The 27636-nt window shown below is 34.5% G+C and overlaps 2 protein-coding genes across 4 annotated transcripts in view; both read right to left on the reverse strand.

Moving 5' to 3' along the window:
- Positions 1 to 1094: 1094 nt before the first annotated feature.
- On the reverse strand, positions 1095 to 13264 carry LOC128173091 (zinc finger protein 502-like). 3 transcript variants are annotated; one of them, XM_052838814.1, is made up of 3 exons: positions 13226 to 13264; positions 11047 to 11138; positions 1095 to 3913 (listed from the first exon to the last, which is right to left on the reverse strand). In XM_052838814.1, exons 2-3 carry the CDS (start codon positions 11114 to 11116, stop codon positions 3240 to 3242), a joined length of 744 nt encoding a protein of 247 aa, XP_052694774.1. In that variant the 5' UTR covers positions 11117 to 11138; positions 13226 to 13264; the 3' UTR covers positions 1095 to 3239. The 3 variants fall into 3 exon arrangements, with proteins under 3 accessions (XP_052694774.1, XP_052694776.1, XP_052694775.1); XM_052838816.1 differs by lacking the exon at positions 13226 to 13264 and adding an exon at positions 5687 to 5706 and having other exon boundaries at positions 11047 to 11122; XM_052838815.1 differs by lacking the exon at positions 13226 to 13264 and having other exon boundaries at positions 11047 to 11148.
- Positions 13265 to 21823: 8559 nt separating this feature from the next.
- The window catches only part of LOC128173088 (zinc finger protein 836-like), a 19368-nt gene continuing 13555 nt past the window's right edge, over positions 21824 to 27636 (reverse strand). Inside the window, exon 3 of the mRNA XM_052838812.1 lies at positions 21824 to 25978. Coding sequence (XP_052694772.1) covers positions 24117 to 25978 — 1862 coding nt within the window. The 3' untranslated portion in view covers positions 21824 to 24116. The remainder of the gene's footprint in view (positions 25979 to 27636) is intronic.

A 27636-nucleotide genomic window follows, 5' to 3' on the forward strand; every position in this document is an offset into this window, starting at 1 on the left:
TGCGTAAATCATGCGCGTACGGTTCGCCGTAGAATTCATGTCATTTCTATATAAAAGTAGTAAAACATTCTCTAAAATTAGACATTCAGTATAATAAAATAAATAGTGCCTGTTTGGGAGGATAAAAGTTGAAATTGACACCCCTCGAAAACCATTGTCAATCTCCGCTTCGCGTCGGTTGACAATGGTTTCCTCGGGGTGTCAATTTCAACTGTTACCCTCCCAAACAGGCACTATTTATTTAAGGAATGAATTCAATATTTATTTGTTTTATACGATATAAAATGGTTTGGGGCAGTTTACGCTTTATAAACCGCGAAGCGGTTTATAAAAAAGCGTAAACTGTTTCATTGCTTATTCATTGCTTATAATTTAATTTCTTTTACTCTTCATTGTAGATAAAAACGGTCATTTGACCTTTAAAATGACGTTCATTTGTACAAAATTCAAACGAAACGTCAGGCGTATTGATACGTTTTTGACGTTAGTCTTACTATGACGTAGGCAACATTCTTTATACGATATGAAATAATTTTTTAGCCAATCAGAAAGCGCGTTACAACCAGAATTAAATTATATAATATTATCATTATAAACAATAAACTCTTCACACTGAGCATGATTTCTATATACTAGTATTCAACCTATGGCGACATCAGCTCCGTAGCTTCATTTGCATAGCCAAATTCTGCTTGACCAAGTATACCGGTAATAACTAAATGTTAATTACATGGCCGTTGAAGCACTGAACATATTTACTTCAATTTTAGTATCTCAACTCTAAATTCCAAACTGGTGAAAGCAAATAATATATGATTAGATTTCGTATAACAAACTATTGCTCATCATCTTTGTCGAGTACATGACTACGTGTGGATTAAAATACAGCCAAGCTGGCAATCTGGTTACAAATTCGATCCCCCATTACGCCAAGTTTGGTTGAAATATTGTAAAGGACTTATTTAGTAAGAATTCTGTTGTAGAGGTTTTTTTTTTCAAAAACTTATAGAAACACTGAAATAGAAATAACACATGATATAACTATTAATAAAATATAATTTGCATCAATTTTGAATGACAAGTAAAATACATAATAATGTTTGATTTCTTATAAAAGTTACCTTCATACTGGTAATTACAATTACTGGTATAACTATAACGCCTAAAACAATAACGTAACAAAGATTTAATATAAACATATTTTATTGAGAAATCAAATGGATTGGGTAACAGGCAAAGCCTATGTAAATACTCTCCAAAATACAAAAGTCAAGTAAAGATGTCATCAGATAATCTATAGAATATCGTACTATCAGTTTGTACATATACAAGAACATTTATTAAATTTAAATCTTGACTTTTGCCTTATATAAATTGTAACTAAAGTTAATTTGTTGTTTAACATATTCATGTATACACTCATACCTCCTGACATTAATTGGTTATTAAAAATATCCACTATATATACAAGTAAACGAACAGTACGTATGCAAATATAATGCCATGTCTGTTGTTTATTTCTTAAATATTACAATATCATATGAAACAATATCGTGTGATACAATTATATATAGAACAATCTCATATTATACAAAATTGTATCATAATATACTGTTTCCATCGCGTCGTCAGGATGAACTCGTTGATAGTTAACATAATTTGCAGTTTTATAAACTACACAAAGCAAATTGAAAGTTTGAATGGGGCTAAACTTATCAAAACTCTTGACAAACAAGAAAAAAAAGGTCTTTTGGTTACAGTTATGTATAACTTTGTAAAAAGAGTTGGGTGGGGGCTAACCCCCCCTCCCCCAACAGCCCGGGTTCCGACGCCTATGCTACGCAGTTATGTGTTTTCCTTCATATTTGTAAGTAATTGAAGTCTTAGACAAAATCCATTTTATATCACTTTTTGTAGTTGATATAGTTATGTTGAAAGTACTAGCAAATCTTCGAAAATAGGTCACTGAAGCGTTGAAGCGAGGGGCTGTGTCAAAAGTAGTTCCGACCGGAAGTATTTGATATAGCATTACCCGTGTGATATAGCAAAGGTTTATCACACGGGTAATATACACCACACGTATGAGATAAAAAACAATATCACGATACAATATCATAACATACAAAAAAATTGATACAGTATCATATATTATCATGAAATGTTTTACAATATTATACAAGATATAACATTGTATCATATAAAACAATAGTGTTAGTATCATATCATAGAATTCTATAGAATTTTATATCATAGGGATCATGTTATATCATTCAACAACAAACACATCTAACAAGCTGGCTTGAGTGAGGTAGTTTTATTTAGCATCCTTGATAATGGAGTTCAGGCTCTGGAAGCTACCTCTGTGATTCATTTGTACATGTATTATAGTTAAATCAACAATGCAAGTTTGAAATAGAACTATTATCTATTTAAAATGTGACCTGTTCAAAAAAACTAAACCTCATTCAGCATCCAAAACCTATGGCTCAGATTCAGCATTCAAGCCTGTCAGGTGCATCTGTATCATAAGACGCACCATCCTTGCAAGTTTAGTGAAAATAGGACCAGTTATAACTAAGATTTAATCATCAAATGGCACCTGCTCTAAGAACTTTAACCTGCTCCAAAAACCTTAATCTCCTCCAGCATCTGAAATTCATGGTCCAAATTCAACATCCTAGTCTTTCAAATCCATAAGTAGGTCCAAATGAATGATCCATGCAAGTTTGGTAAAGATAGGATAAGTTATAATTTAGATGCAGGACCTGCAACAAAAACTTTAACTTATTAAAATTTGCAAAAGTAATGGTATCGTGAATTAAAAACAAATTGAAAATTAAAACTCAAAATGCATGTATACATATTTCATTAACAACTGTTAAGCATATTACAAATCAAGACGGATATGTAATTGGACTAACAATAATGGCCACCTGATCTATTGCGGACATGCACAATGAGGTCAATTTTTCTCTTCCTTCATCAATATTCATTAAAAGACATTACTTTCCTGGCAGGAAAATAAACTATTAAAATTCTCTATCTTTGTAAAAAGATGGAGTTTACCGTTGTAATTTACAGAATAAAGGTAACTTATATAAGTAAACAAACACATGCATTTTTCTGTACTTCAAATTTGACGCAAATTATAGCTTATATACCTTTAAGATTATTATATTGAGTATAAAATTGACTGTTTATTTATTTTTATTGATAACTTTCGATATGAGAGAAAAAAATTAACAGTCTTCCATATCAACCTCTCCTGAAGAGTCACTGGAAGATGAGGACCCTGTGTCATCCTCATCCACCTCTATATCATCCCCAGTGTGGATGTTGATGTGTTTTTTAAAAGCCTTCTGGCTGCCATAACCCTTCCCACACACTTCACACGTGTACATCGACTCTCCGGTGTGTGTCATCATGTGTCGCATCACATGCTCCTTTCTGGTAAACTTGCGCCCACACTCGCCACATTCGAACTCTCGTTGATGGTCATCTACAGTTGGGTTGAAAGTTAACTCTTTTTTTGGGATATTTTTATTAATAATAATTCTGACCTTTCTCTCAAGATATTTGTGGAACTTCGAATGACGGCGCAAGCTAGATGACGTAGAGAAGCTCTTGCCACATATGTAGCATTTATTACTTTTCACTGCAGTTGTCTCTGTATTAGATTTGCTGTTCTCCTGTGAAGTCGCTGTTTTAATTGATGAACAACAGATTTCATCACATGAGGAGGACTCATCCTCATTTCCTTGTTGGGTCGAGGAAGATGATATGCTATGTTCTTCCTGAGCAGATCTCAGATTGTCAACAAGTTTGATAACTACTGTCTTGCCACTGGGTAGCTTATAGCACAGCTTACCGCTATAGGGCAGCTTTAAGGAACGTTGGAGGGCCATCTCTGCATCTGAAATGTACAAGAATAAGGTGCCAAAAATATTATTATTTAATAACTTCACAAGAGGCCATTAGGCCTTCACAATCACCTGAGTACCATAGCCCAAAAATGGAAATGTCGAGCAATCATATGTGCATATAATTTTAAAAGTTTCATTTTAGAGGAAAAAAATTAAAATATTGTAATGACAACCATCTCTCTCCTTGAGATCTTTCAAAATTAAAAGGATTATGAAACATATAATGTTGGCGAAAAACTTAGAGATCATAATTGAGTCTATGACTTGATATTAAAAAGGTGCAAGACTCTGATAAGAAATTTTTTTCCCATATTTGTTAACTTTCAAGATATGGCCGTAAACAAAATCTTAACGTGACTAACCAATACTCATTCATCCACTCAATCCCCTTAGGCTAAGGATGCTTTGTGCCCAGTTTGGTTGAAATTGGCCCAGTTGTTCTTGAGAAGATGTTGAAAATGTGAAAAGTTTACAGACAGAGGGACAGACGGACGACAGACAAAATGTGATCAGAATAGCTCACTTGAGCTTTCAGCTCAGGTGAGCTAAAAATGGAACTGTCGAGCAATCATATACCAAAACTCATTCATCCACTCAATCCCCTTAGGCTAAGGATGCTTTGTGCCAAGTTTGGTTGAAATTGGCCTAGTGGTTCTTGAGAAGATGTTGAAAATGTGAAAAGTTTACAGACAGACGGACAGACGACAGACAAAATGTGATCAGAATAGCTCACTTGAGCTTTCAGCTCAGGTGAGCTAAAAATGGAACTGTCGAGCAATCATATGTGCATATTATTTTAAAAGTTTCATTCTGGAGGAAAAAAAATTAAAATATTTTAATGACAACCATCTCTCTGCCTGAGATCTTTCAAAATTAAAAGGATTATGAAACATATAATTTTGGTGAAAAACTTTAAGATCATAATAGAGTCTATGACTTGATATTAAAAAGGTGCAAGACTCTGATCGGAAATAATTTCCCCTATATTTGTTAACTTTAAAGATACGCCTGTAAACAAAATCTTCACGTGACTAACTAAAACTCATTCATCCACTCATTCATCTCTCATGTACACGCTCGATTGGCAATGCGCGCCGAATATACATGTAAATATGCAAAATATAAAACTTTTAGATAACAACTTCGACACAGAGAAAAAAACCCATTACTGTACACCAATGTTTGTTCGTGGCAACTTTATTTTGCTATCAACTGCCGATAAATTGGTTCGCGACGACTAATGTTCGCGACCAAGCCTTACCCAGACCTGTATTGTTATAAAAACTATAAACAAAGGATTGGTTTGCGGCAAGAAATATTCGCGAAAATTTCTTGCACGCAAATAAAAGTTGGTTTACAGTAATCTCTACCACTTTTAAGGTTCCACCTTTTCAATATTCCACTTTTGTTTAAACATCGCCATCTGGCATTTATCCCAAATTCATTTTACATGTACTGGTGTAACCCTCCTCCCCCTTTTTGAACTCTTTCCAACTGCTTACACATTATCTTTACTTTGATAGACAGCTTCATTCTTTTTCATTTCTAGATATGTGAATTTACTTATTTTTTTTTTCATTGAAATTCCAGAGCAGAATAAAACAAGATGCCCAATGGGCCACATTACTCACCTGAGCAACACTGGCTTTATATGGGCGTTCAAAGGATATTGTGCCATATGGCCCCTCGGTAGATTCACCGAAAATGAATATCCGAATTTTACACTTGTTTTTGCATATATATTTAATCTTTGACATATTTACCTTTGTGGAATACCATTTTACTGAAAATAAAGTCATATGCAGTATAAATAACTTAATTTTCAGTTGGTGTTCACAGTTAACTTCCAGTTCCCTTTATTTTAGACCCCCCCCCCCCCCCCCAATCACTTTATAGACTATTAAAATACATGAGAGCATAAAGGTACATTTTCCCCCTCCACTACTTACTAGTTATTGTATTTTATTTTTAAAAATCCTATATGTGAAAGAAGAAAAGTGTACCTTAATGCACCAGTATGAATGCGCTAAATTCCTCAAATTAACATTGAAAAATTTAATTGGCCTTCTCCATTATAAACGATTGTTGTTTACCAGGCATGAATTCATTTCGTATGACGTTTCATATCCTTACTCACTTGACTGATGAATAAACTTAACTGAAAAAATGTTGTCACATACCGGTATGTTAAAGAGCTATAATTCAAATCAATGTATTCGCAGGCATGTTGCTCTATTGTACAAAGGCCCGCCCATTATTTTCATCTTTATTAAAAAATCAACAAATGTCTACAAACAAAGATGATTTACTGCTGCAAAATTTTTTTAAGAACAACGATAATGCTTTTATCCTCATAATAAAAATTTGTCAGGACTATGGAAACTGTTTAAAAGACGTCGTTTTTATTTACTAATGTTCGAAAAACTATGAAAAATTTGTGTATATTTTATGCAATTCATCGTTTAAGAAGGGGCACCAGAAAGTAGTTACAGCATATCATCCTTTTAGCAAGACATTTCAATTGATCAACCAAAATTTCAGCGTCAATTTTAGAATTATAAGCAAGATACATAGCTTGGTTTGAGTCATGTTTTTGTTCACATAAGTTTATTACATTCAACTTAAGATTTTTAAACTTGGTATTTCCTAATCAGCATAGCTGCATTTAAAATATAAATAAACTAAAGCATGACCTCAGCTTTGTGTACAAACATACAGAAGCATGGTGTGCTAAGCTCTCTATCTTGCTTATAACTGGAAGCTTGACTCTCAGGTTTGTAAACAATTAAAAAACAAGAGGCCCAGGGGCCACATCGCTCACCTGAGCAACAATTGCCTTAATTCTGATCAAATTAGCTTGACAGTATCAAAATATCTTGACAACTTAGTACAGTAGATCTTGCTAAAAAACAAGAGGCCCAGGGGCCACATCGCTCACCTGAGCAACAATTGCCTTAATTCTGATCAAATTAGCATTACAGTATCAAAATATCTTGACAACTAAGTACAGTAGATCTTGATAGAAAAAATAGAAAATCTGTCAATTTTTATCCACCTCTTTTTTTGGGTAAATACCAAGCCCCTTTTGTTGTTGTACCTGTAAGAAGATTTTTCTCTATTCCAATTTACCCCCCCCCCCCCCTCCATTTCGTGGCCCCCCTTTTCTCTAGGGAATCATGGTTTCATCAAACTTAAATCTGCATAACCTGTGCTTTCACACTAAGTACTGAGTTTTGGACCGAAAACTTTCCCAGAATATTTTTAAAGATTTTTCTCTATATATTCCTATGTAAAAATTCAAACTGCCGTCACGGCCCAGCCCTATCACTAGGGACTGTGATTTTGCAAACTTGAATTTACACTATCCGAGGATGCCTCTACACAAGTTTAGGCTTTTCTGGCCAAATAGTCTTTAAAAAGAAGATATTAAAGATTTTCTCTATATATTCCTATGTAAAAATTCATCCCCCATTGTGGCCTCACCATACCCCATGACTATTATTTAAACAAACTTGAATCTTTACGATCTTGGGATGCTTCCACTTAAATTTGGGCTTTCCTGGCCTTATAGTTTTGAGAAGAAGATTTTTAAAGATTTTCTCTATATATAAAAATTTATCCCCCATTGTGGCCCCGCCCTACCCGCAGGGACCATGATTTGAACAAACTTGAATCTACATTATCTGAGGATGGTTACAATTTGAGCTTTCTTGGCCATAAAGTTTTAAAAAGAATTTTTTTAAAAGATTTTCTCTATATATTCCTATATAAAAATTTATCCCCTAATTGTGGCCCCACCCTACCCCTGGGGACCATGATTTGAACAAACTTGAATCTACACTATCTGAGGATGCTTCCACTCAAATTTAAGCTTTTCTGGCCTTATAGTTTTTGAGAAGAAGATTTTTAAAAAAGATTTCGATATATTCCTATGTAAAACATGACCCCCTTCTTGTGGCCCCACCCTACCCCCGGGGACCATAATTTGAACAAACTTGAATCTACACTACCTGAGGATGCTTCCATTTTAATTTGAGCTTTTCTGGCCTGATAGTTTTTTAGAAGAAGATTTTTAAAGATTTTGTCTATATATTACTATGTAAAACTTGATCCCCTAATTGTGGCCCCACCCTACCCCTGGGGACCATGATTTGAACAAACTTGAATCTACACTATCTGAGGATGCTTCCACTCAAATTTAAGCTTTTCTGACCTTATAGTTTTTGAGAAGAAGATTTTTAAAAAAAAATTCTGTATATTCCTATGTAAAACATGACCCCCCTCTTGTGGCCCCACCCTACCCCCGGGGACCATAATTTGAACAAACTTGAATCTACACTACCTGAGGATGCTTCCATTTTAATTTGAGCTTTTCTGGCCTGATAGCTTTTTAGAAGAAGATTTTTAAAGATTTTGTCTATATATTTCTATGTAAAACTTGATCCCCTAATTGTGGCCCCACCCTAGCCCCGGAGACCATGATTTGAACAAACTTGAATCTACACTACCTGAGTAAGCTTCCACTTTTATTTGAGCTTTTCTGGCCTAATAATTTTTTAGAAGAAGATTTTTAAAGATTTTCTCTATATATTCCTATGTAAAACTTGATCCCCCCATTGTGGCCCCACCCTACCCCTGGGGACCATGATTTGAACAAACTTGAATCTACACTACCTGAGGAAGCTTCCACTTTGATTTGAGCTTCTCTGGCCTAATAATGTTTTAGAAGAAGATTTTTAAAGATTTTCTCTATACATTCCTATGTAAAACTTGATCCCCCCATTGAGGCCCCACCCTACCCCCGGGGACCATGATTTGAACAAACTTGAATCTACACTATCTGAGGAGGCTCCCATTTTAATTTGAGCTTTTCTGGCCTGATGGTTTTTTAGAAGAAGATTTTTAAGGATTTTGTCTATATATTTCTATGTAAAACTTGATCCCCCCATTGTGGCACCTCCCTACCCCTGGGGACCATAAATTGAACAAACTTGAATCTACACTACCTGAGGATGCCGCCACACAAGTTTGAGCTTTTCAGGCCGAAAAGTTTTTGAGAAGAAGATTTTTGAAAAATACCAACAAATTTTCAATAATTCTCAATTATCTCCCCTTTAAAGAGGGCGTGGCCCTTCATTTGAACAAACTTGAATCCCCTTCACCTAGTGGTGCTTTGTGCCAAATTTGGTTGAAATCTGCCCAGTGGTTCTTGAGAAGAAGATAAAAATTTGAAAAGTTTACAACGCCAACGCCAACGCCGACAACGACGACAGACAACAGACAAATTGTGATCAGAAAAGCTCACTTGAGCCTTTGGCTCAGGTGAGCTAAAAAATAATTGAAAATCTGCTAATTTTTATCCACCTCTTTTTTTTTGGGTAAATACCAAACCCCTTTTGTTGTTGTACCTGTAAGAAGATTTTTCACCATTCCTAAATACCCCCCCCCCCCCCTCCATTTTGTGGCCCCACTTTTCTCTAGGGAATCATGGTTTCATCAAACTTAAATCTGCATAACCTGTGCTTTCACAGTAAGTACTGAGTTTTGGACCGAAAACTTTCCCAGAATATTTTTAAAGATTTTCTCTATATAATCCTATGTAAAAATTCAAACCGCCATCTCGGCCCCGCCCTACCACTATGGACTGTGATTTTGCAAACTTGAATTTACACTACTTGAGGATGCCTCTACACAAGTTTAAGCTTTTCTGGCCAAATAGTCTTTAAAAAGAAGATTTTTAAAGATTTTCTCTATATATTCCTATGTAAAAATTCATCCCCCATTGTGGCCTCACCCTACCCCTGGACTGTTATTTAAACAAACTTGAATTTATACGATCTGGGGATGCTTCCACTAAAAATTTGGGCTTTCCTAGCCTAATAGTTTTGAGAAGAAGATTTTTAAAGATTTTCTCTATACATAAAAATTCATCCCCCATTGTAGCCCCGCCCTACCCCCAGGGCCCATGATTTGAATAAACTTGAATCTACATTATCTGAGGATAGTTACACGCCAATTTGAGCTTTCTTGGCCAAATAGTTTTTAAAAGAATTTTTTTAAAGATTTTCTCTATATATTCCTGTATAAAAATTTATCCCCCAATTGTGGCCCCACTCTATCCCCGGGGACCATGATTTGAACATTCTTGAATCTACACTATCTGAGGATGCTTCCACTCAAACTTGAGCTTTCCTGGCCTAATAGTTTTTGAGAAGAAGTTTTTAAAGATTTTTTTCTATATATTCCTTTGTAAAACATGATCCCCCTATTGTGGCCCCACCCTACCCCTGGGGACCATGATTTGAACAAACTTGAATCTACACTATCTGAGGATGCTTCCACTCACATTTGAGCATTCCTGGCTGATTAGTTTCTGAGAAGAAGATTTTTAAAGATTTACTATATATATTCCTATGTAAAACTTCGACCCCCCATTGTGGCCCCACCCTAGCACCAGGGATCATGATTTTCACAATTTTGAATCTACACTACCTGAGGATGTTTTCACATAAGTTTCAGCTTTCCTGGCTGATTAGTTTCTGAGAAGAAGATTTTTAAAGATTTACTCTATATATTCATATGTTAAAACTTCGACCCCCCCATTGTGGTCTAACCCTACCCCCGGGGGTGATGATTTTCACAATTTTGTATCTACACTACCTGAGGATGCTTCCACACAAGTTTCAGCTTTCCTGGTCTTATGGTTCACGAGAAGATTTTTGAAAATTTCTCGAAAATTTTCATAAATTCCTAATTATTTCCCTTTGCAAAAGGGCATGGTCCTTAATTTTCACAACTTTGAATCCCCTTAGGCTAAGGATGCTTTGTGCCAAGTTTGGTTGAAATTGGCCCAATGGTTCTTGAGAAGATGTTGAAAATGTGAAAAGTTTACAGGCAGACGGACAGACAGACGAACAACAGACAAAATGTGATCAGAATAGCTCACTTGAGCTTTCAGCTCAGGTGAGCTAAAAATCAAAAACAAACGTCTTAATTCTGTAGATAGGGATAATTTTACATCGGATGACCGAAAAGTTTGTCTTTGTTGTTACCACAACAAAATCAGAATTAATTCAGAAATGGACATTTTCAAAAGTTCTTCATTCTATGAAATAACTCTTACTTATTGTCTCTCGTATAGCTTTCCAGAGACCCGCCTCAAAATCAACAACTACGCTGGGTTGTCTTGCCATGTGGTCCAAAAGAACAGACTACCTGAAAAAGTCTTGTAGAGGTGAATAATAAAGAAATTTAGCACCTAGATATAACAAATTTCTTTTCAGTTTAAAATACTTTGCACTACCAATTAATAAAATAGTTTGAATGAATTTATTTTCATAAATTTTTTCAATTCACAATCCGATTATTAAAGGTATCAAAGTAATTAATTTTTATTTAAGGCCTCAATTAGCAAAAATTATAATCTGGTGAAAGAAAACTTGTATACAGTGAATTCGCTATAGACATTATAATTACAATTTTGTTATACTGATATCGATATAACGAATTATGGATATAACGAAGTAATTCCATTGGTCCCTAGGATTTAGCTATAACCCAGTTTTACTGTATACACATACAAGAAAATCAGTGAAAAATGAGAGTTGAATCAGGGGTACTAATATTCCCTTTTGAGAAGTGGACAGGCATAGCCTACATCCACTTCTCTTCGCAAGCTCTCATGTTTTGATTCTGGAAAACGTATAAATGTCGGAACCAAAGACGGTTTACGCTTCGACCCATGTTTCGACTCCAGTTTCCCTGAACTTTCGTATAAGACCTACTATTTCTACATTTTAAAAATTATTTCATCCATGTATCACAAAAAAATCAACACTAACCCGCTGTCAAATCATTTTTGCAACTTCTACATCCCGGCTTTAAATTTTGTGTATCACATTGTTTATCTAGGTCAGCGCAGATTAAATGTTTGTGTTTCGGATAAAATTGGAAACCTATTTAAGACAATAATGTCGAAAACGTTACTTGATCAACTTAATTTTACAATGTACAAACAAATACTGAGTCACAAAATTACAAAGTGGTATTTTTTCCCTTTTTAAACGTCTCCTATGGGGACAAATTTTGCTCTACGTCGGTATTTAAATAATTAAAATGAACTTTGATTAATATAGCATACAAGAAAGATTAAAATAAAGGGTATTATTGTTTTATGTGATACAGTTACTTATCAAATCGCATGTATTTTGTCAATTTGTCTTAGATTGTAAATCTATTCCTTATACCTCTTTAAATTATAATAAAAATACCTTTAATCTGATGTCTACAATCAGAAAAATATTTTCCGTTTTTTCCGACTCTAGATTTTCTACTTTTTCAACCACCTATAGCGAGCGATCTCATAATTTAAACCCGGAATGTAGAAGTTGAGAAAATGATTTGACAGCGGGTTAGTGTTGATTTTTTTATGATACATGGATGTAATAATGTTTAAAATGTAGAAATAGTAGGTCTTATACGAAAGTTCAGGGAAACTGGAGTCGAAACATGGGTCGAAGCGTAAACCGTCTTTGGTTCCGACATTTACACGTTTTCCAGAATCAAAACATGAGAGCTTGCGAAGAGAAGTGGATGTAGGCTATGCCTGTCCACTTCTCAAAAGAGAATAGGGTACTAAGGGCTGAAAAAAAATTTCAGCTCATGGGCACTGCTAATCCGAGATTCCTCTGACTCTAACCCCCGCTTTTATATTGTGACTTGCGAGTCACAATATTAAAGAGGGGGTTAGAGTCAGAGGAATCTCGGAATAGGGCACTGCAATATTGGCCCCATTTGGTTTTTAAAAAGTTAGTTCAATCATTGATTGACTGGCACTTATCGATGAATAGAAGTGAGGTGTTCCAAGAGACTTCTGAATGGAAAAAAAATAAATCTCCATAAGAAATCTGTTTTTCATTCCAGTGAAAATCTCTCTGAGTAAAAAAAAGAATGCGTTTAAAATGTTTAAAATGGAGAAATAATAAGTCGAAAATTCAGGGAAACTGGAGTCAAAACATGGAATGAAGAGTAAACCGTCTTCGGTTCCGATATTTACACGTTTTCCAGAAAAAAAAATATGAGGGCTTGCGAAGAGAGTGGATGTAGGCTATGCCTGTCCACTTCTCTAAATAGGATAGCCCTATAATTGACTTCGCCCTCCAAACGGTTACACCGTAAAACATATTTATTAATCAATTTAGAAAATTAAACAGTTGATTCAAAATTCTAATTCTGTATTATGATGGTTACAGCGCTAGCTTATCTATCTCTTTATGGTTTTTAAAAGATAAGCTTGTACTCACTCTAATGGCTTCTTCTAATCCTTTTAAACTGGAAACAGTAATGGCACTCTAAAATTAAAACCAACAATGCAACAAAATCCGGAAGTAGTCTCGCTTACCCCAGAGTCTCGCTCTCGATACTTCACTCGTACGAGCACTGGCGTCGGAAGCAAATTGAAAGTGGGGGGGGGGGGGGGGGGGGGGGGAGGGCTAAACTAATCCTCAGTAATATTGAGAAAAAAGTAATTCCCAAAATCATGGAAATCCTAATCCGTGGGGGGGGGGGGGGGGGGGGGAGGGGGGGGGGGGGGGGGGAGTATACCTATACTTTCCAAAAGAAAAAAAAACCTTACTTACCAATAATCCCCCCCCCCCCCAAAAAAATCATGAAATTCCTAATCCGTGGGGGGGGGGGGGGGGGGGGGGGGGTGCTAGTATGCTTCTGAATCTAACTTCTCTATCTTTCAGGGTAAATTTAAGAACAATAATCTTTCCTGCGAGAAAAAGTGGTGGGCTGAACCCTCTATCATGCTATGTTTCTAATGATTAGGTCTAACTTTGCAAAAAAAAGTGGGGGGGGGGGGGGGGGGGGCTAAGCCCCCCCCCCTAGCCCCCTGGTTCCGCAGTTTGTTTGTTTTTTTTGGGGGGGGGGCCGGAGGGGGGTGCTATTTTAAAAACCCGACCCGGCCAAACTTTGTGGTTAACGATAGCATAGTTTTCATTCGTAGAACCATTTATGTCTCTGGTAGAACATATCTATATATAACTGTTGTAAACTATATAGATTAGAAATGTCAAACTTCTGGTGGCATATCTCTGCCCCTTGTGTGCAAGTTATTTTTCCATCAAATATGTCGACATGCAAGATAAATATGTTGACATGCAAGAAAATTGCAACCAGATAAGAATAAAACAAAATCTAAAAAATTCTCAAATATCGCCCACTTGTGACATCCAAGATGCTAGATGTTACCTTTTTATGTCGACAAGCAACTTATTCATGTTAAGATGCAAGATAAATATGCTGACATGCAACTTATTTATGTCAACATGCAACTTACTTATGTTGACATGCGAGATGAATATGTTGACATGCAACTTAGTTATGTTTACATGCGAGATAAATATGGTGACATGCAACTTATAAGTTGTGTGTCAACATAACTTAGTCGTATGTCGACATAAATATGTTGCATGCAAGATAAATAAACATATTTATCTTGCATGTTAACATAACTAAGTTACATGTCGACATAGATATGTTGCATATCGACATAAAGAAGTTGCATGTTAACATAAATAAGTTGCATGTTGACATCAATAGGTAGCGTATCTAGCATCTTGCATGTCACATGTTGGCGATATTTGAAATTTTTTAAAACTCTTATTTTATTGCAGTTTTCTTGCATGTCAACATAGTTATGTTGCATGTTGACATAACTATCTCGCATGTCAACATATTTATCTTGCATGTCCACATAATTAATAGAAAAATAACTTGCACACAAGGGGCAGAGATATGCCACCATACAAACTAAGTTTATCAGTGAATCTGTTTAATTTAAAAACAAACGTGAACAGCTGATAAGTGTAGATTCACATCTGTATACTATAATTCTAATTCCATTATTTCCCCATGTGTTAAATATAATACGAGTTGACTAGTGAAGTCGTACTCAAATATTTGGGTACGAGTGAACCACATAGTTTTGGGTACGACCTGACCATTTGAGTACGATTTTGAGTTTTACGATTTTAACGATAAACACGATTGCCACGACAGACCTGAAGATCTGGTGAGATTTTTTACGATTACTACGATTAAAACCGCGATTTCAGGCGCTGCTAATTGTGATACATGTATAGTTTGAACCTAGCATTAAATTGTTAACGCTCAACAAATCGCATAAGGACGAATCGGCACGCATCACATCGTAAATGTACCTAGGTCAAACATTTTAGTCAAGCGCGATATATTCCACGATCAGTTAAGATTTGTCAATCGTAGCGTTTTTAACAGATCACATGACAGTGGAAACCTAGCATATAAGTCTTTGCTAAACAATCAAATGATGACATAAAATTTGTGCTCATCATGCACCAACAATAGTTTTACGAGTATAAGACCAAATGTGCACCATAATTACACACAAAATCAAAGCACTGAGAGTACTGAAAGACGGGGTCTTGAAAGTTTGAATTTGTAATTGTCCTGGATTTCCTCGAATATGCTTCCAAAATTTATGAGTTTGAATTAGTAGTTACAATTTATGTTAATTCGGCTTTTTTGCAATTGTCTGATACTTTGTCTAAATTTTACTCAATCCCGGCCTTCATAATTGTAAAAAAATGACACAACGGTATATTATGTAAAAAAAAAAAGACCTCAAGGAAAAATTTAAAAAATTAATACTAACCGGGAAAATCAAACAACTATATCAAAGTAGATAATTTTAATCATTAGATTTATTCTATTTTGTGATTCAAGGGAAAATCCACAAGTCGGACGGTATCCGTAATAAAAGTTTTATGAAAACCCCGAAAACTCTTAAACTGCTGAATTAACAAACAAAGAGAACATTCGAATACCGATAACAAACACAGGCACCTGACGTTAGATATATTTTTTTTACAATAAGATTCCAAGAACTTTGACAATAAAAAGATTTGTCACGGTCGCCATTTTGATTTTTAAGACCGACTTATCTGACACGATTTTCTTCATTTGCGATTCATGCAAAATTAAGGTAAAAAAAAATCCGTTCGCCACTTACTACTTTTTTGTCACAGGCGTAGGAACCGGGGGGGGGGGGGGGGGGGGGGCTAGTATGCTTTTGACTCCAATTTCTCAATCTTTCAAACGTACATTACGGAACAATAATGTTTCCTGCGAAATAAAAAGTGGGGACTGAACCCTCTATTCTGCTATGTGCCTAATGGTTAGGTCTAACTTTGCAAAAAAAGGGGGGGGGGGGGGCTAGCTAAGCCCCCCCCCCCCCGGTTCCGACGCCTATGAATTCACCCCAAGCCTAATTCCAACTAAGCCGGAAAACATGAACATTAACATTTAACTTGGTTTTTCAATCGATAACATTGTATATATATTATATGATGTATAAGTCTTCCAAAATGTATAATCTATAATAATTATAGATTTTGCTAACAATGCATTGTTTAAAATTTAAATTCAGTTTAAACAACTAAAGAGCCAACAAACGGGAAGGCAAATTCAGACTTGTTTTTATTTTCTTTGTACAAAATTCCTTAAGAGACGAACAGAAGTCATACCGCAAGTAGACTAGAGGCCAATGAAACACCTATATAATTTGTAAAACATCTGTGTATAACCCGTCCCGCTTTTAACTTCGGCTTGCGCATGAAGTTTGGTAGTATTAAGGTGAAAGATTGTCAAAATAAAATTCACAACTTTTCAAAATGGCACATTGCGTTTGGGAACTTTAATTTCGATTCCACCATCAACCTCTTCTATTGATTAATGAGCTCGTACACCAACTGAATCGTCAATGGCGCTGTGCATTCAGTTACGTAACTCATTCCACATCTGAACCAGAGCAAGAATATTTTGGTCAATAAAACTATTTGTTTATTTTCTAAATAGAATTTTGTTTATACACAGAGGACTTAAAAAGATTTAATGCGTGTTTTTATAATACATATTTACTGAAATGCATGAAAACTTTCTGCACTATATTCTTACGCGTAGACTCAATTCATGTGTTCTACGCGTGCCTTCCGGTTTGAGACTTCGGCTGACAGTAAACCAATATATTTAACCTATAGCGACATCAGCTCCATAGCTTTAACATCTGAATCATTTGCATAGCCACATTCTTCTTGACCAAACTTAACTTAATGTTAATTATAAGGCCGTCGAAGCACAGAACATATTTACTTCAATTCTAGTATCTCAACCCTAAATTCCAAACTAGTGATAGGAAATAATAAATGATTAGATCTCGTATAACAAACTATTGCTCATCCCCTTTTTGAGTACATTTAATTTAAAATACACCCAAGCTGGCTATCTGGTTACAAGTAGACCTCCCATTGTGCCAAGATTGGTTGAAATTGTGGTAGATCGGGATTTCGTTTTATATTTGATATCACCATTATTATTCCGATCCCGATGCGATTTATTCTATTACTTTGGTAACGCCCACTTTATACGATAGCCAACAATAACGTTAATGACAGTTGTCTATTGTTCTGTCCCATATAAAATGTCGTCTAAGTCCTTATTTGACGAGGGAGCTAGACGACTGGTTTCGCAAACTACTTTTCTCCAGGCAGAGAGAGGGAGGGAGACAGCTGGTTTCGCTAACTACTTTTCTCCTGAGTCCCCGTCTCGTCTGTCTATTTGAGGTCCCTGTTAAAGTAAGGTTTTAGGGTTGGGGGATTTTAAGTACTTGCTATTGACTTGTGTTCTTATTTTGTTATAATAAATTTATAAAGGGTTGCTAATCTTGGTTTTCATTTACTTTGAGTTTGATTTATTATATCTGGTTTATCTATATTGAGAGTAAAGTCGTTTTAATACCTTATCTATAATTTAGTAAGTTTAATGTAGAGGTCAAATTCAGTCTCAAAACAAAAATAAACACAACGCGAAGTACTGATAAAAACCTATACGGCACTGACCTGCTACAAAATATTGTAATTAAAAAGACTTATTTCGTAAGAATTTTGTAATAGATTTTTTTCTTCAAAAACTTGTAAAAACACTGAAATAGAATTAACACATGATATACTAGTAAATATTAATTAAATATAATTTGCGTCGATTTTGAATGACAAGTTAAATACATGTGTTTGATTTCTTATAAAAGTGACCTTCATATACTGGTAATTATAATTACCGGACGGTATAATTATAATGCTTAAAATAATAGCGTAACAATGATTTAATTTACACATATTTTATTGAGAAATCAAATGGATTGGGTAAATTAATTTATCATTGGTACTAGAACACATGTTGTATGTTTTGGTTTTATATATTTAAACCTGTAGCCATTGGCTACTATTTATAGCGTATAACCTGTAGAACAGGTATTCAAGTTAAGCACGATTTTCACTCATTCGAAGGCTTTTCTTTGCCGCATTTGCACAATCCCCAGCCATCCACCCACTTATTTAGTGACATTTAAAAATCAAGGACTGTGCATATGTAAATGTTTTATTTCAGAGAGAAGTTTGAAGAATCTATGTATTTGTATGTGTAAATAAATGCAGCAAAATAAGCGCTTCCTTCACTAATCATGTGTTTTGTTATTATTGTAAATAATTTATGTTCGGTTGAGTGGAACGAATAAGAACATAACAGGCAAAGCCCATGTAAACACTCTCCAAAATACAAAAGTCAAGTAAAGATGTCATCAAATAATCTATAGAATATCGTACTACCAGTTTACAGAGTGATATATTATTCATATTTTGTGTATACAAGAACATTTATTAAAGTTAAATCTTGACTTTAGCCTTATATAGATTGTAACTATAGGTAATTTGTTTAACATATCATTTACACACTCATATCTCCTGACATTATTTGGTTATTAAAATTATCCACTATATATACAAGTAAACGAACAGTATGTGTGCTAATATTTAAAGGGACTTAGACACGATTTGACTTAAAATTTTCAAAATTTATTTTCCATTTTCAATGTTTATGATGATATATATAGAAGTTTATAATGCTATGTCAAAATTTGAAAGTCAAATATCAAGTTATAAGCAAGATACAGAATCCATAATTCTTTATTTTGTAAACAAAGCTCAAATACAATGTATATGTAATTTTGGTGTAACTTTTAATCAAAAGTATCTTTCATTTGTTGATAATAGTATTTATAAAGATATTGAATTAGTTTAAATTGTTTTTACATGTCATTTTTTCTTAGAAATGACAATTCTCTACATTTCATATTTTGTAAACAACTATAAGACTCAAGCTTTGTTTACATAACAACCAATTCTTACCTCTGTATCTCACTTGTAACTTGGCTTTAACATTCAATATTTTGGTCAATCATTTAAAATGCACCAGTACACTATTTTTTACATAAAACATAGGTAATCACATATTACAAAGCTCATCGAAAAAAGGCATCACCGTTATGAGACATCACCTTTATGAGACCACCTTTATCATAATATATATGAAAATCATAACGCCGTGTTCACTAAATAACATTGTTTATTTCTTACATATTACAATACCATATGAATTTCAAACAATATCATGTGATACAATTATATATAGTACAACCACATATTATTAAAAAAATGTACCATAGTATACAATACATAACAATATCATGATACAGTATCATAATATACAACAAGAATAGAATTCCAGGGTCCCCCGCCGGTCAAGCAGTATACTAGTATCTAGTCTATCGACCAAGGCTGATTTAGGAACTTGACCAAGGTATTAGTGGTATAAACATTTGGTATAAATTTAATGAAAATCCGTCAAAATTTGTAGGCATGAGCACGCTTACAAGGTCAATTTTTGGAGAAAAAAAACGGAGTCATGATTGTGGCCAAGTCCCATAACACCAACAAAAAGTATCGAACAATGCTGATTTTTGAACTTGACCAAAGTATTAATGGTATAAACATTTGGTATAAATTTAATGAAAATCTGTCAAAATTTGTAGGCATGAGAGCGCTTACAAGGTCAATTTTTGGATAAAAGGGAGTCATTATTGCGGTCAAAGTCCTATAACGCCAACAAAAAGTATCGACTTACGCTGATTTTCGAACTTGACCAAAGTAATAGTGGTATAAACATTTGGTATAAATTTAATGAAAATCTGTCAAAATTTGTAGGCATGAGAGCGCTTACAAGGTCAATTTTTGGATAAAAGGGAGTCATTATTGCGGTCAAAGTCCTATAACGCCAACAAAAAGTATAGACTTACGCTGATTTTCGAACTTGACCAAGGTAATAGTGGTATAAACATTTGGTATAAATTTAATGAAAATCCGTCAAAATTTGTAGGCATGAGCACGCTTACAAGGTCAATTTTTGGATAAAACGGAGTCATGATTGTGGCCAAGTCCCATAACACCAACAAAAAGTATCGAACAATGCTGATTTTTGAACTTGACCAAAGTATTAGTGGTATAAACATTTGGTATAAATTTAATGAAAATCCGTCAAAATTTGTAGGCATGAGAGCGCTTACAAGGTCAATTTTTGGATAAAACGGAGTCATTATTGCAGTCAAAGTCCCATAACTCCAACAAAAAGTATCGACCAATGCTGATTTTCGAACTTGACCAAGGTAATAGTGGTATAAACATTTGGTATAAATTTAATGAAAATCCGTCAAAATTTGTAGGCATGAGAGCGCTTACAAGGTCAATTTTTGGATAAAACGGAGTCATTATTGCAGTCAAAGTCCCATAACTCCAACAAAAAGTATCGACCAATGCTGATTTTCGAACTTGACCAAGGTAATAGTGGTATAAACATTTGGTATAAATTTAATGAAAATCCGTCAAAATTTGTAGGCATGAGAGCGCTTACAAAAAAGTGTGACGGACGGACGCACGGACCCACGGACACACGGACGGACGGACGCCCGGCATTTCTATGTCCCCGCTCCGCGTTGCGGCGGGGGACAAAAAACATAGGTAACCACAAATTACAAAGCTCACCGAAATGAGGCATCACCCTTATGAGACAACACCTTTATGAGACCACCTTTTATGTTTATGATCTTGGATATTCATGGATTCTGTTGTGACACAATATCGCATATCATCTGTTAAAATATTGTATGATAATCATATGTTCATATGTTAATCAATACAATAATATAAAATCAAATATTGCATCCTATCATATTTACAATATATATCATATAATACAATAAAATACAATAATAAACAATGATGAGATATGATATTGTATTGTGTTATACATTATTGTATTTGATCACAAAATACAATATCATAATATATAATACAATAAAGTATTATATTACAATATCATATTTCATAATACATAATAAATTTGAAACATATGATATTATATTTTGTTATACTTTCATGTTAAATACTGAAATCTGATTGGTTAACACGCAGTTAATAATATTTACTATTACCCTCAGCATTAGCAACGCACTTGGCAACGGGAAACATTAAAAAATGTTACATGCGCGAAAATTATGCGCGGTTCGCTGTAGAATTCACGTTATTCCTTTATAAAAGCAGTAAAATTTTCTTAAAATTTTTAAAAAAGACATTTAGTATAACAAAATAAATAGTGACTGTTTGGGAGGATAACAGTTGAAATTGACACCCCTCGAAAACCATTGTCAACCTCCGCTTCGCGTCGGTTGACAATGGTTTTCTCGGGGTGTCAATTTCAACTGTTACCCTCCCAAACAGGCACTATTTATATAGTATAGTATGAAATTGTATTGCATGATACTGTTTCATATTTCATATATCATAATATACAATACTATACATAACAATATCATGATACAATATCATAAAATATAAAAAAAAAATTATACAATATCATATGGTATCATATAAATTTTCATAATATACCATATGATATATTATTATATCATATTAAACAATATTGTTTCATATCATACAATACTTTATCATAGGAATCATGTTATATCATTTATCAACAAACACATCTGTCTATCGAGCAGGTTTGAGTGAGGTAGGAGATTTCTTTAGCATCCTTGATAATGGAGACCAGGCTCTGCGTCTGAAGCAACCTCTATGTTTCATTTATAATATAGTTGAATCAACTATGCAATCTATCATCTCTAAAACATGTGACCTGTTCCAAAAAACTAAACCTCATGGAAACCTATGGCTCAGATTCAGCATTTAAGCCTGTCAGGTGCATCAGTATCATAAGACGCATCATCCATACAAGTTTGATGAAGTTCGGACCAGTAATAATTAAGATATCATCATTAGAGGGAACTAGCAATTAAAACCTTAACCTCCTCCTGCATCCGAAACATATGGCTCAGATTCAGCATCCATGCCTGTCAGGTGCATCTGTATCATAAGACACACAATCCATTCAAGTTTGGTGATGTTAGGACCTGTAATTACTAAGATATACTTTAAGCACCCTTGATAATGGAGATCAAGCTCTGCATCTGAAGCTACCTCTGCAATTCATTCATATTATAGCTTAATCAACTATGCAAGTTTGAAATAGTACTATTATCTATTAAACATGTGACCTGTTCCAAAAAACTTAACCTTATCAAGAATTGTAAAAAACAAAAATAAGTTAACAAAGAAAAATTAAAATCAAAATTGTCAGAATTTCACTGTAAATACATATCTATAACAGTAATACATTTACAAATGTATGTAACTGTTGATATATTTTTTTTTTTTAATTTAATTGATTTAAAGAAAAACAAACAAAATGACAATAACCCCTCCCTTAGCAATAAATGGAAATACCGACTTTCTCCTATGGCACAATGGAACTCCATATCAGAAAATGGATCCCAGCTTGTTAAATTTAATTAACCCCCAAAACATTACCATAATTACCATACTATGTAAAAATATGTAAAAAAGAAAATTTCATATTACAAACAATTTTAAAATTGCCAAAACACTACAATCATATCAGTAATTTTGAATTTCATTTAAATTAATGCCCAATAGGGTCACTTCATCAATTTACTTGACTAATAAATTTAAACAACTTCTAAAAATTGTTTAACTTGATTAATAATGATATTATTTATTTCCTTATGATAGAAACTTTTGGTTTATATGAAACAGTTTTAAAATAGCCCCAAAACCATCACCCATTTTACAGATTATCAATATTGCCTAAACACATGCTCCATCTGAACCATGGCTCAGATAATGGCTCCCTTGGTACAAATGAATTCAGTTACACTTGTTTTTGATGTTCTGATTAGCTCCTAAGAATTTGTCATTGACAGACAAAAACTTTGTATTGTCAGCTGATAGAATACTTATAAAAAATGATTTTTTATTAATTAAGACATAAAGACAAAAAACCTCCTTCTGAATGTATTTATATAAATATATTTCAGAGTGTTTTAATACTATTAATTAATAAATAAAATCTGTAAGGATTACCTCCCTTATTTTTCAACATTAGTGTACAATATATAGAATAAGGATAATGAAAATTGTCATAAAATTATTAAATCTTGTCTGATCTTAAAAAAATTGCAGTTGCACATCTTCAGATGGTGTTCAACATATGTACAAATTTTCAAACTGTTCCATGCAGTAATAAAAAATTCTATATGGGGGACAAAACTGCATCTACAGCCAGATGGAGAGACAGACAGACAGACGGACAGACAGACAAACAGACGGACAGGGTGAAACCAATATACCCCCCCCCCTAAACTTCGTTTGCGGGGGTATAAAAACTTTAACTTATTAAAATATGCAAAAGTAATGGTATCGTCGTGAATTATAAACAAATTAAAACTCAAAATACATGTATATATATTTCATTAGCAACTGTTAAGCATATTACAAATCAAGACGGATATGTAATCGGACTAACAAAAATGGCCACCTGACCTCTTGCAGACCTGCACAATGAGGTCAATTTTTCTCTTCCCTCATCATTATTCATGAAAAGACACTACTTTCCCAGCAGGAAAATAAACTACATGTATTAAAATTCTATATCTTTGTAAAAAGATGGAGTTTACCATTGTATTTTACAGAAAAAAGGTAACTTATAAAAGTAAACAAACACATGCATTTTTCTGTACTCCAAATTTGACGCAAATTATAGCTTATATACCTTTAAGATTATTATATTGAATATAAAATTGACTATTTATTTATTTTCATTGATAACTTTCGATATGATACAAAAAAATTAACAGTCTTCCATATCAACCTCTCCTGAAGAGTCACTGGAAGATGAGGACCCTGTGTCATCCTCATCCACCTCTATATCATCCCCAGTGTGGATGTTGATGTGTTTTTGTAGAGCCTTCTTGCTGTTATAACCTTTCCCACACACGTTATTGTTTATCGACCCCGCAGTATGTGTCATCATATGTCGCATCACATCGTTCTTTTTTAAAAACTTGCAGCCACACACGCCACACTCGAATTTCCGTTGATGGTCATTCACAGTAAGATTTTCGTGAATCCCCGAATGCAAGGAAGATGCTATAAAGAAGCTGGAAGATGAGGACCCACTAACATCCACCTCTATATCATCCCCAGTGTGGATGTTGATGTGTTTTTGTAAAGCCTGCTTGTTGCCATAACCCTTCCCACACACTTCACACGTGTACACGGACTCTCCGGTGTGTGTCAACATGTGTTTCACTACATCCTCCTTTCTGAGAAACTTGCGCCCACACTCGCCACATTCGAACTCTCGTTGATGGTCATCTACAGTTGAGTTGAAAGTTAACTTTTTCTTTTTGATATTTTTAATAATTCTGACCTTTCTCTCAAGATTTTCATGCATCTTCGAATGACGGCGCAAGCTAGTTGCCATAGAGAAGCTCTTGCCACATGTGTAGCATTTATACTGGATCCGCTCCATGAGCCCTTGATGGATTCTCTTAATATGTCTCTGCAAGGTGCTAGATTGAGTGAAGCATCGCCCACACTGCTCACACGAGTATGGTTGCTCCTTCGAGTGCGTTAGCATGTGATTAGACAAGTATCGAACAAGCTTGAATGCCCTCTTGCAAATCTCGCACACGAAAGGTCGATCAGACATCTGTAATTTCATGTGCCTTTTCAATTGATGCTTCAATTTTGATGTATAGTTGCACTTTCCGCAAGCGAATGGAAACAAGTCCTCACTATCTATCTTACTTTCCAACATTTCATCTTCTGATTGTTTAGTTTTCTGTTGAACACCACTTCTGGTATAAGGCTTTTTCACACCTCTCAAACACAATCCCTGCTTTGAGCATTCAATGGAACATTCTTCAGTGTTTACGTCCAATAAAGTCCCTGCAACACTGTCCTCAGAAAGGTTTATATTCCCAGTGTTTTCACTGCATCCCTCTTGCATATTTTTTCCCAACTCTTCAGGTATGTTGGAAACCGTCAAATCAGATTCCACTTTTATCCTCTCGAGAACAACCACTGGTTGTTTTCTACTTTCAAATCTATGCTCTGCAGACCCTGCAGTTTCATGACTGTGAGAAATGTTTCTCTTGAGGACAACTGGTTGTCTTCTACTTGCCAAATTAGACACTTCAGACTCTGCATTTTCCTGACCATCATTACTTCTATCCATGGGAATACACTGATAGTTTACAGGATGATTCTGTTTTGGATCTATGGTATTTGATTTGCTTATCTCTTGCTTCCAGATTACATTTTCATCAGCCAGCTTTTCAACAGTAGAGTTCGATATCCCTTTATCTTTATTTGCACATGTATTACCATTAAACTTAGTTTTTTTTAAACCTTCCCATCTAATTACAGTGAAACCATCTTCACTTTTCACTGCAGTCGTCTCTGTATTAGATTTGCTGTTCTCCTGTGAAGTCACTGTTTTAACTGATGAACAACAGATTTCATCACATGAGGAGGATTCATCCCCAGTTCCTTGCTGGGTCGAGGAAGATGATATGCTATGTTCTTCCTGAGCAGATCTCAGATTGTCAACAAGTTTGATAACTACTGTCTTGCCACTGGGCAGCTTATAGCACAGCTTACCGGTATAGGGCAGCTTTAAGGAACGTTGGCGGGCCATCTCTGCATCTGAAATTTACAAGAACAAGAGGCTAAAAATATTATTATTTAACAACTTCACAAGAGGCCAGTAGGCCTTCACAATCACCTGAGTACCATAGTCAAAAAATGGAACTGTCCAGCAATCATATGTGCATATAATTTTAAAAGTTTCATTCTGGAGTAAAAGAAAATTATAATATTTTAATAACAACCATCTCTCTGCCTGAAATCTTTCAAAATTAAAAGAATTATGAAACATATAATTTTGGCGAAAAACTTTAAGATCATAATAGAGTCTATGACTTAATATTAAAAAGGTGCAAGACTCTGATCAGAAATAATTTCCCCTATATTTGTTAACTTTAAGGTCGGTAGCGGGTTTAAAATTTTACGCCCTATGGCAGGGTATTGCGCATTACTGTCGTAAAACGCAAATGTAAAGTAAAATGTTCAAATATACAGGTTATCATGTAACGTTTTTCTGTTAAAAAAAATGACTTCTCAAAAATTTATATTTAGTAAAAAGAAGCGTAAGAATAATGTCAGAAGTATTGTAATCATTTCGCCGCTTCTTCAAAATCGACGTTATTGTCGTCGGAATCAACGTCAGTTGATACTCTGACGTAACAATTGACAAAAATAAACGTCATGCACTTTCTATTGCAGCGTCAATAATTAGAATCAAAACTATAATTTGCAAAATAAAAACATATACGCGATCCTTCTACGTTCTGTGTGAGTGGAAAGGTATTTTTTTCTGCTACAAAAAATTGAATTTGATTCGTAAACATCTTTTTTTTTTATACATTTCTGTATGTAAAATGGCTGGCACGGTACGTTGATAGGAACAAACTATGAGGGCGGATAGCATAAAAACCATCCGTTCAATTTAGTTTTAATTTGGCAAAAAATTTACTTATTCGGTAACCTTTCATCGCTCATGAAAATTAAAAGAAAATCGTATGTTTGTATTTTTTAAAATATAAAATTGAAAATGAAAACCCTCATTTTCCTATATAATTCTATATATTTACATTCTTCTGTGTTTTTCCATTAAATTCTGTGATGTTTAAATGCCTCTAAATGCAACAAGTAGTCAAAGGTCAAATTGACGACTTTAATTATGACGTCACAAACGTTGAATGCTGTTAACTGCAACGTCACAAGCGAAAATCGAAGTTCACGCTTGCGGCTGTTACTGTGGCTCTTCCATTATTATGAACTTACCCTTAGGATAAGATAGGAATTTTAAGGTATGAATCACATTTGCAGACAAGGCAAGAAGTTAAACAAGAGGCCCATGGGCCACATCGCTCACCTGAGGAACAATAGGTATGATAAAATCAGCTTAATGGAGTCATAATACAAACAATCTGGACAATGTACAATAATACATGTAGATCCTGTATAAATAAAATCCATTTTCCCCCCTGGATATTCTTATGCTTATATTCATTAGTCCCTTTTCTAACAGGATGATTTTATAGTCATATCACATGTTGAGTATTGCAGTCCTCAAAAAGATCCCTTACAAATGTTTATATATGGGATATTAAGCTACATCAAACTCTGAACCTTCTTGTGAGGCCAAAGAATTGTCCTGGAGCCAAAGTCTTAACAATTATAAAGAATCTTCTGGCTGATTAGTTTCTGAGAAGAAGATTTTAAAAGATTTACTCTATATA

The sequence above is a fragment of the Crassostrea angulata genome, chromosome 2 (assembly GCF_025612915.1).
Source record: "Crassostrea angulata isolate pt1a10 chromosome 2, ASM2561291v2, whole genome shotgun sequence".
Taxonomy (NCBI): domain Eukaryota; kingdom Metazoa; phylum Mollusca; class Bivalvia; order Ostreida; family Ostreidae; genus Magallana; species Magallana angulata.